We start from the raw sequence: 12200 nt of genomic DNA on the forward strand, positions 1-12200 counted from the left end.
AAATGTAGTAAGTGAAGAATCTGAAGTAGAAAATCTCCTTTCTTCTATCCTTTACCATTGCAATACATTCATTCTCCAAACCTTTCTTGTTCCTCTTTTCTTACTGCTTTCTGTAATGAATATCTGCACTCAGTCTGTGCTTGCCTAAAAAAAATCCCATTTGTACAAGTCTGGATAGGATTTTGATTGCATTTTCAGAGACTAATCTTTAAAGCTTATCATTTATCTCTCTAAACCCCTTTCCTTTTGGCTGCCTTCCCTTTCTTTTTTTCAGCCACACCACTTGCCCTATCCTATCAAATTTCCTCTTCCTTATGAACTCCATCACTCCATATTCAGTTCCTAGACAGTTTTCAATCAGTTTTTATCATGTTCTCCTCCTGTTATAAACTTTACTTTTAGGTATATTATTTCAAAATCAAATATTTGTAAGTCTCAGAGCTGTGTTTTTGTTATCCAAGTTCCCAACCCCACACCAAGAATCATGAGCTATGTCACAGTGTGATCTTGTTCCTTGTTGGTCCTGCTACCTTACTTCACAGTTCCCTTCTGAAAGGGCAGGATTGATTGCCTTGGCCATCCAGATACTGTCTTCACCTTCTGCTGAAGACCACCTTTGCCATCTAATCCACTCCCCCTCCTCATTACAGGTGACAGGGCCTCTCACATCAGTCTGTCAGAATGCTTTGCTTTGTCAGATACTACTGCGCTCTTGTTTTTTTATCCATGTCCTATTTCTGCTTATTTACACCACGGCAATGATACACAGTTTAAATCACAGCATTGTGTATGGTGCTGCACTACGGTTTTGGTGAGAAATTGGGAATCCCAAAGTAGCATTGTTGGGTATCCTTGAAAATGGTATCAGTAATTTGTTAAGCTTCAGAAAAAAGTCCATTTATCAACTTCATTTCATTTTACCATGTTGTTGTTACTTGTATTTGTGTTTTATCTTTTTACATAGGTTCTGGAATCTTCTTTGTGATTACTTGCCCACGCACAGTGTCTCCATGTTACCCTTCACCACTTCATTTTGCCAGGGCTTTGGAAAACGTCTTTTCTTCAGGGGAAAGGTAAAACGTGTATTTTTTTTTTTTTTTTTTACTTCAGAACTTGGATGTATGCCAGTTATGAACTTCACTTTAATCCACATTTTGGAATGTGCGACTTTTTTTGCTAAGAAATCATGTTGACAAAATAAGATTTTAGTCACTTCTGTGCTGCAAACTTTAGTGAAGTGAAACAGTTTAGGGCAGCAGTGTGACATAGAAGTTAGCATACCTGCCTCACAGTGCCTATTTCTCAGCTGAGGTACTGCATGTGTGGATTCTTCATAAATGTATATATTTGTATTTGCATTGGTGGCACAGTGGTGCAGTGGATAGCATTGTCGCCTCACAGCAAGAGGCTCACCGGTTTGATTCTTGGCTGGGGTGCTTACCAAGCAGAGTTTGCATGTCCTCCCTGTGTTTGTGTGGGTTTCCTCTGGGTGCTACACACTTTTAATTAGCCCTAGGTGTGAGTGTGTGCGCGAGTGTGTGTGTGGTCTGGATGAACTACTGCAGCATGGCTAGCCACCCGGTGGCATAAACCTTGGCTGTATGATGTCACTTTTGAAGTAACACCCTGATCCCATGTACAAAAATTGGAAAAGGGGTTGTGACTATATGGATGGAACGATTTGTATTTGCATGCTTTTTTCCCTGGTACCTCATTTTCCTCCCCATCTTGAAGACATGCACAGGTAAGCTTTTAGCCACCCCAACCCCGCACACAGTTACAGTGCCTATACGTACCCCATCACCAGTGGCCATAGCGGAGGGACAGCTTGCATTTGGTGGCAGTACATAGGAAAGTGTAGTAACCATACCTACTGTGTCTGGTTGCAGCAGGCATAGCCGGGTTTCCAGCAGGGCACCACATAGGCAGATGTCCCAGGATGTTCGTGGTAGGCCCGCTGGTCATCAAGCCCCATGGCAGACACGACACAGCTGGTACCAGCAGGCACATGTTTCAGGCTGTCATGGTGACGCAGGCATGTATGGAACGTTACACCAGACAGGGCCTGAGGCTGCAGAGGGCTGCTTTCACATCTGCAAGTGACAATGCCCATGAACTGGCTGGTGCCATCTGTGTGTTAACTGAGTTCATGGATAGATGGTCTGGTGAGATGATGGCCCTCATCGACCATGGTCTATCCGTGCTTGAACGTGTGGTGGGAGTGCGGCGACAGCCGCTTGGTCATAGGCCAGCAATGCCAACAGCTGGCAGTTAACATGGACATGCTAGGACACCAAGGGGCTCCCATAGTGGCAGTACCAGCCCTGGCACTGTGGGGGGGGGGGTGCTGTCCAAACCAGGCCACGAGCATGTGGTCCTGGCCAGTCCCAGGAGGGACCTGGTTCCAGAGGGCATTCATCATTGTCAGGTGAGAGTAGCACATCAAGGCCTGTACTTGGATGTGCCCATGGGACCCCTGGCAGGCACAGTCCACATGTCCATGGCCGGAGGCAGTAAACTGCACACCCTGCCAGGTATGGTCTGTAGCTGTCCATAAACACCTGTGTAGGGCAGCCATATGGCAGAACTGTGTGCATGCATACCCACAAACTATACAAGAACACCTAGGGCAACCCCATACCTACAGACACCACATCACCATGCCCAGTTCACCTCAGTACACCCCTCACCCACACACTTGGTGTCAAATGTATGGCCCACGCTTGGGCTCTGGCAAACCAACAACACACCCTGTGCATATGATGATACCTGTGCCACATCCCTGTCATCTAGATCATTGATGCAGGGACAGGCTAATATGGCCCTGATGCACACAGTGACTGTACTACAGTGTACCACAGTACTGCATTGTAACATGTTGTAAGGAGTAAAGTGTAATGTATATGTGTCAGGCAGTGTAGCCATCCAGCAATGATGCATTATAGCTGTTGGTAACACTGGTTGATTGTGGGGTACAGTTGAACACGTCACAGGTTTTCATAACAGTTATTGCTTGTGCCACATTGACAGGTGACCCCTCTGGGGCATGTATAATCTGCAACCTGATGTAGACCCATCCATATACACGCACACTCTTGGCCACACTGGGACTAGACCCCTGCCTAGGTATGTAGTGATACTGAAGTGTGTGGCTTCCATTGCACATACCACACAGCATTTAGGGTGAGGTGTGTCCCAGGTTACATGTTAAATGCAAAACATCCCTAGACATGTACAGTATGCTAATGGTGGATGTAATCTGTGTATATGAACAGTACATAGTGTGACATACCTTCATATACACATTAACAGACACATAACAGGCAGACACACATCCCAGAGACCTGGGTCTATCACTGCTAACTAACTTGACCATGTGTCTAATGTGTTACAGGTAGGCTGCACACAGCACATGCATAACTGGCCTGGATTGTTGTATCAGTTACCTGTATGGTTGATGGTGACAGTGGTAACCATAACGTGGTACATGGGACATATACTCAGGTGTACCTTGGTGTAATGACAGCACACACATCCCCCAGTGGATATTGTACTCAGTGAAACTCATGATGACACTCTTACATACCCACCATCACACATTGGCCATGACTGCGATACAACCCATTGTTGATCCCAACAGTGGTACTACAGGGATATGCATCTAATGCACATGCCACTTGCATAGTAGGGTGTTGCATTGTCATGCCTCACCTATGGGCAGCAACAACACTTTCTGTACTACTGTGTAGCAATGGGTATTGTAATAGGAGTATGTGGCCTTGAAATGCTGTACTCTACAGCTGTGCAGACATGTACAAATGGGTTGATAGGCATGGGATGCCCACTATGTTCTGGCAAGTGTGTGTATGTGTGCAACACGGCTCGTGTAGCTGGTATGTAAAGGAGCTTAACAGGATACATGTAATGTCCCATACAGCAGCAGCCACAACTGACTATGGCAATGGGTTTTGCGGTGGTTGTGAAGGCCCTCATGGAATTCCCAGGTACACTGCTATACTCAGTCATGCACACGTACACATGTGTCAGTACTGTGGTGCATCGCTGCAGGTGGTCATAGCTGTGTACCTAGCTATTGTCCAAGGAGAGATAGGTTGTGTAGGGGTTGTGTGTACAGTGGTATCCTGCCACCTGCCATGTGGCAGCCGACAATCTATCGACAGACACTACTGTGGTGACCCCCAGGGTGAGAGTGACATACATCAGCCAATCTTCCAGGTGCCTCCTGCACATGGCCACTGAGGTGATCAAGTTGACATGTATTCAACATGCATTACAGCACATGGTTAGTGTCTGTGATGTCGACCTGTACCCAAGCATGTTCTGTTAACTCTGGTAGTGTAGTGGAGGTACCCGTGGCATGTGGTGCGTACAGGGTGTTATCCCCAATATGTGCCAGTTCTTACACAGCTGGGCAGACATGTCAGTGTCAATTAAGCTTAGGATGCCTGTATTTATCCCAGCTGGATACCTGCCATTTGCACATCTGTACATGTACTGACGGTCATCAGCTTGGCAAGTAGCTATGCAGTAGGATGAATGTGTTGACAGACGTTTGGCAACAATATGTATGCCATAACTACATGTCAGGAGCCCTCACTATCATGTGCTGTACAGACAGTAGTCTACAGTTACATTCCACATGTCGGATCATTACCCAGTAGGGGTTATATATTGTGACACCACTCACACACCAGGGAGGCCTCAGAGTCCAGCTATGCCTGCAGGTGTGCCTGTTGTCAGTACTACATTTAGCACTCAACTCTTGCCTGGGTACGCACTGTCAACAGTAGTGCCGCCATGATACACTACATGCCAATGTGACAGCACATACCCTGGGCTACTACCCCTGTATGTAACACATTCACATGGATAACAGTGCTGTACAGGCCTCATATATGTCTGTGTCCCACACATGACACTTACACCCCTTGCTACTGTAATGACAGCACATAGGCACATTTATTGTACATGGCATTACATACACTTATTTAGATGTCAGTACCCTGCTATGTTATCAGACTGGGTGGTGTGAACTGGTTAAAAGGGCTAAGCCATTCTTAGTAGGTATCAACATTGCTGCAACATAACAGCTAAGCTGATTTGCACACTGGTAAGTGAAGCCTGCACTAAGTGCCCCATATGTTTACCCGTAGCTTAGCACCACTTAGCTTCGCACAAACTGGCTTAAAACTGCTCAAAACCAGCTTAACCACTCTGTATCCAACAGCAAATGAACAGCCCTTGTAGGTCTTGAACCCAGGACCCCATACACTATCATCACAACACTTAACCACTATGCCATGACCACTGTGAAGATGGCTGTTGTTCTTCCAATATATCTGTCAGTACACATATTGATTAGTATTGAACAATTGCTTTTACTTCCACGGTTGTGTAGTACCTGTTATTAATATGACTTTTGCATCACACATGCTGTTTTATCATAATGTACATATAGCAGATACATACAGTGAGATACATCTGGGAGAGTATACACAACCATGAGGTTTACACATGAAAGGAATATGGATATATACATATAATAGGTTGATATATGTCTACATGTACATACACATGTATATTCATACATATGTCTGTATGCACATCTGTATACACATCTGTATAGTGCAACATATATATGGCCATGTGTACATCTCTTCGTATGTACATATATAGATATATATAGAGATATATATATATATATATATATATATATATATACATATATAGCTCTATATGTATGCACATCCTATGTGTACAGATATGCCTATTTATGTAGATATCTATAACTATATGTGCATATATATCTATTCTGATATACCTATTACTGTCACTATATATGTAGATATCCATATGTATATGTATCTCTATATATGTGTAGACATATATTGCTGTGTATATGTATATATCTGGGTGTTTATATATATATATATATATATATATATATATATATATATATATATATATATATATATATATATATATATATATATATATATATATATATATACACATATCCATCTATGTAGATATGTATATGTGTATATATCTATATAGATATATGGATAATTATATATACATATATGTTCACCATTTGTCTTGAACATGGAGTGGAGCCCTACCTCATCTCCAATAGTCCCAACCTCTTAGTGCAAGGGAATGTCAGGTATGTATTGCAGGTATATATGTAGACTATTGCTACTGTAATTGGGGTTGTCTTCATAGACGTGTGTGGGAAGTCACATCTGCTTTTAACGTGCGTCATTGGCTATTGACAGACATCCTAAGGACATCATAGTACAGTACCACTGCTAGCACAGTAATGATCCTGTGGACTACAGCAGAGATATGGCCAATAAATATGGACAGTCTGACACACTCTGGTCAGTCCAGAGGTATATACAGAACCCCTTAGTGCAAGACATGGACCAAGCCTGACACTGTGGATGTTAACAGCCATATAGATGGGTATATCAGGTAAATACTGGGATACATTTGCCCCCATAGGTTATGCATTCACACACCCCTGTCTGTCCTGACACAATAACCTCTGGTACAGAGGTGCCATGGCCACATACTGCCCACTAGGTAGTGACCTACATCTGTACAGCATCCCACTGCTTTGTCTGACATACATGACTGTTATGGTGGTCTGGCAGCAGTACATCTGACAAGTGTCTGGACATAACATCACACTGGGTAAGTACACTAAGCTGCTAGGCATGCAACAAAGCACTGTGCAGGCTACAGGCAGACTGCCGTAACACTGGCTTGCATTTCTTATGGGGTAATACACATGTACCTGCATAAATAGCAGGCTCTACAGGCATGATACAACACAGAGACACCTGTGTGAAAGTGCATAACCACAACCAATGTGAATACAGCCACATATGGTAAGCTAGCATAATATTACAGTATATGGACTACCTCATCAACACCGTCCTCATATGTGCCACTCCCACACTAACCCGAGATATACTGGGCCACTACACAGTGTGGTCCAATGCCTGTCTGTGGTATGGGACGTGTATGTATGGCCCTACAAACATGTAAGCCGATAGGGTAACATACAGTGGAGCAGTATGTTACATCAGATAGAACAGGACCAAGAACAATGACATCTACCACAGTCTGTACACAGGCCAAGGTACATATTCACAATACACACACTGTCGACAATCACCATAGGTACACGGACCTCAGTACTGTACACACAACCACAGAATGCCTAGGTTATGTCCTCAAATATAACCCCTACTATACATAACGTGTATCAGTCTATCTCAATGGCTTGTTATCAGATATGATGTCAATAAATTATGGTGTACAGAACATATGCACCTCTTACTGCATGACATATGTACAACAGTAAACAGAGTTGTGGCTGGAGGTACAAACACAGGGCCAATATTGACATGTTGCTGTGATAACCTCATACATTTACTGTTATAACAGGGTTTGTTGTGACATATGTCTTATGAGGGATATGAAGTCAGTAACTCTCATGGCTGTCACCATGTACTGACTGCAATTCTCACACCATGCTTCTACAGGTCACAGATAGGTGCTCTGTGAATAACACAAGAAACAAAATGTACCACACTCTGCCCAGTCAGCAGATGACCGTACAGATGGGGGTTTCCTCAGTAACATAACACTGTCATGACAGGTATTAAAACATGTAGACCAGCCATATCCACACACACCCTGTTAAACCAACATTACTCCAAATGAAGAATAGTAACACGTACATTCTGTAGTCATGTCAGGCACATCTCCCTCCTGTGTGTTGGCCTGTTTCCACAGTTTATGTTGGCGGTAAATCCCCAATCCATCTGTGATGCTGTTTGCCAAACATCAAATCTAGGTCCTGCTCTCAGTGAATGAAAAGGCCCAACACAAAATGATGATCCTAGATATTGGAGTGTGTTTCCATGCAGTTGGCTATGAGAATGTTACCACAGATGTTCCACATGCAATCAGTCAGAGGAGGGCTGCAATTCGTGCAGAGGCCATCAGCTGATCATGAACATCACTTACAAAACACATGCTGCTGCCTAAGCAAAGCAAGTGTAGTTATCCACATCCACCAGAGAGGGAGTGAGAGGCAGACAGAGGCACTGATAAGTCAGGGAGAGGGTGGGAGAGTAAAACCTAAGCATGTTTGTGTCACACTCCTACCAGGACAGGGTATCAAACCCCTGACTATGTATTGCTATCACATGCCTATGCAGTTATTGGATGCGCCACATAGCTTACATGTTGAGGAGCTCTCCAAACATATATGTGATGGTGAGTGACATCTGCCATAGTGATATGGTACCAGTACTGTAGGTGTGTAGTACACATGCCTGTCCGCATGAACAGGTGTCAACGTCAACACAGCCACACTCTGTCAGGGACTTGCACACATTGACACAATTGGCAGGGTCAGGAATACACTTCTTCACTAGTTTGCCACAATACAGTACTGTGCAGGTATCACATGCACCACAGGGGTTATCCAGAGGTTATATGGGCAAAGGGTATGTGGAGGTGTCTGACATCAGACAGCATGCTTCAGTATGCCAATGGGGGTTGTAGTGAGTGTGAATGTGGTCAAAAGCATCATACAACATGCACATAGACACAGGGTGCCAGTACTGACATGCATGCAGGCATTGCTTCACGGTTGCATAGTGGTTGACAGTGCCAGAAGGCTGTACAAGGCTAGGTCAAGGGTATACCTTGGCATCAGGCCACATGACAGTAGTCTGCAGTTTGGCTCTGTGGTGTAATGTCTGGATTGGCCCACACAGGTAGTTATTGTATTCATCATCCAGTCACCTGGGTAGCTATTGTGTGTGACCATTGCAGTTCAGTGCTTGCCATGTATGTTTTGTTTATTCCATGACATGGATGCTTTCTGGGATGTGCACACATCCCACATGCATGTACAGTGACATGTGGAGCTCTACCTGGGGTGTCTGGCCCATGTTGTGTACACAGATTGTTATAATCAGATGTGCATGTCGTGGCCTCATGTGCTGGGAACAGGTAATGGACAACAGGTTGACCCTGCACCTATATTGATAGCATGATACAGGTATTCCCTGGTGTCAGTGGCATCTGTCCATACAGGGCATGTGTATAAGGCATGGTATGTCCTTTGTTGGTCACATTTGATGGCACCACATGTGTTGCAGGCGTCCAGTGGGGAGCATAATGAAGGCACACTGTCTTCATGTACATGCGTATTTTACTGATGGACAGGGTTCCATGCCCTCTGCCGTCCACTGCATTCACATCATGGTTACTATTTGTGGGCAATATGCAGGGTACTTACCAACATAGCAATTATTGCCTAGGCAAGTGTGTTTATGTATGAGATGTGGGTTGAGAGTGTTCTCTGTGTAATACATGGGTTAGTCACCAGGCCTTGATGTCACATGTAGGGGTATGGATTGCCACCCCAGCCTCTCGACTATTTCACATCTGTTATCCTTGTAAGGTGGACATTGTGACATATCATAGGGTCACCATATAAGAAATTTACAAAACCAGCTCCACAATGAGTCCAGTTGTTACACACTCACAGCCACCTCCACATAGGATACGAATGACAAACACACACACACACACACACACACACACACACACACACACACACACACACACACACACACACACACACACACATGACATGTCTGGGATTAGAACTCCTACCTAACTAGCTTATTACATTACAGCAGTACACAGTTATAGGATGTGCCATGGAGATTAATGGAGTACTCCTTCCACAAAGGTGTATTTCATAGTGGGTGACATCAGCAGGCTTGCCAAAGTAGGGTATTTGAATTGTAGTGAGCGTGACTAACCTAAAAAGCATTGCTCCCTACACAAAGAAACACACACACAAATATCCACACTTGCCATGTGTAGGAATAGAACCCCTACCAAAGTACTATATCACACTGCAGCATTATGCTGTTATAGGACGTGCTACGGAGATTACTGGATTACATTTGTCCCAAAGGTGTATTGCACAGTGAATGACATCAGCCTTGCCAAAGTAAGGCATTTGAATTGTGAGTGTAACTAGCCTAAAATGCATTCCTCCCTACACAAATGTAAAAACACGCATACAAGCATTCACACTTGCCATGTGTGGGACTAGAACCCCTACTAAAATACTACATCACACTATGGCATTTCGCTGTTATAGGACGCACCATAGAGATTACTAGGCTACACCTTTCCCAAAGGTGTATTCCACAGTGAATGACAGCAGCAGCCTTGCCAAAGTGGGGCATTTGAATTGTAGTTTGTGTGACTAGCCTAAAAAGCATTGCTTCCTACACAGACAGAGACACACACACAGTTGCCATGTCTGGGATTAGAACTCCTACCTAACTAGTTTATCACACTACAGCATTACGCAGTTATAAGACGCGCCACAGAGGCTGCTGGGCTACACCTGTCCCAGAGGTGTATTCCACAGTGAATAACAGCAGCAGCCTTGCCAAGGTAGGGCATTTGAATTGTAGTGAGTGTAACTAGCCTAAAAAGCATTGCTCCCTACACAGACAGAGACACACACACAAACATCCACACTTGCCATCTGTGGGACTAGAACCCCTACCAAAGTACTATATCACACTACGGAATTACGCTGTTATAGGACACACCACAGAGATTACTGGGCTACACCTTTTCCAAAGGTGTATTTTACAGTGAATGACATCAGCAGCCTTGCCAAAGTGGGGCATTTGAATTGTAGTGAGTGTGACTAGCCTAGAAAGCATTGCTCCCTACACAGACACACACACACACACACACACACACACACACACACACACACACACACACACACACACACACACACACACACACTTGCCATGTCTGGGATTAGAACTCCTACCTAACTAGTTTATCACACTACATCATTACGCAGTTTTAGGAGGTGTCACAGAGATTACTGGGCTACTCTATTCCCAAAGGTGTATTTCATAGTGGATGACATCAGGCTTGTTATAGTAGGGCTATGGGGAGGGCAGTGTGTGTGCATGGGCCATAACCTATTCATCTAGAGGTTGACACACCACATGCAGGCACACGCAGGGTTATATTCCGCAGGTACATGTGCACAGCTGCTAGATGACTACTGCCTGGTGCAGTCATGTTACACAGCTAGCACTTGCACCAAGTAGTCTGTAATGCTGATGGATACCAGTGGCTAATTTCTACAGTGAGTGACATTTACACATCATGTGGTTGTAGCCATTTGGCTGTGTGCTGGGTGGGACAGGCCTCATGATGGATGGCTCTTTGTTACAGTCACTCACTTCTACACATCTATGTATGTCTACTTTTGGCATATTATAGTGTGCTGTCCTTGGATATATGTCTGTATTCCTATCCAATGTGTGTGCAAAGCATGACTGGTGCATACTGAGGAGTGTATGCACTAGCATCTGCAACTGTCAGATATGTATGGTCCACTGTTGTTTGTAGACATGGGCTTCATTTGTTTGTGTGTGTGATCTTGCCCAGTATGATCTTTCAGTATGTTGTTGTCAGACATTGCCTTCATTAAGTGTGTGAGCATGCCCAGTATGCCCTTCTGTATTGAATGTGTGGATCCATTCCAGGTAGTTTGTACTCCAGTGCAGACTTTTGTGTTGTACACCTACAGGTATCAAACTGTTTCTGCAGGGTATCCGTAATCATTTGGCAATATGGGGTCAAACTGTGCAAGGGATGGTGTGTACTGTAGGTGATTGTGTCTGTGCTGCTTCTGCTACATGGTACTGATGCTAGCAGAGATATTCAGACATGTGTACTGTTATACACTGTGATGTTTTATGTCCTCAAGTACTGTCAGGTGGTCATTCTTGCGCACAGTGATGTCCTGCGGAACAGGTGTGAATGCAGCTATGTCCGGTATTGTGGGCAAACGCCTACATATTCATGGAAAGTTATGCCATTCTGGAGGGGGAGCTTCAGACACTTGTTGCTTGGTCTGTGTATCCAGTTCAGCACCTTGGTACAGTGCTGGCAGAGGATCCCATACTTGTACATCCATCAACATGACAGCATGGCCTTATCTTGCTCTGGTTATGCCTCACAGCTGTACAGATTCACACAGGTTACTCAGAGAGAGGCAGTGGCCATAAGTCAGGACATTACCCCTATTG

The 12200-nt window shown here is 44.3% G+C and overlaps 1 protein-coding gene across 1 annotated transcript in view; it reads left to right on the top strand.

The window, feature by feature from the left end:
• ENGASE (endo-beta-N-acetylglucosaminidase) overlaps positions 1 to 12200 on the top strand; it is a gene marked incomplete in the record, with an annotated part of 426929 nt that overhangs the window by 265286 nt on the left and 149443 nt on the right. The window contains 1 exon segment of the mRNA XM_044068061.1: positions 965 to 1073. Within this exon segment, the coding sequence (XP_043923996.1) occupies positions 965 to 1073 (109 nt within the window).

This window comes from Protopterus annectens, chromosome 4.part0 (genome assembly GCF_019279795.1).
Source record: "Protopterus annectens isolate FY-2018-M chromosome 4.part0, PAN1.0, whole genome shotgun sequence".
NCBI lineage: Eukaryota > Metazoa > Chordata > Ceratodontiformes > Protopteridae > Protopterus > Protopterus annectens.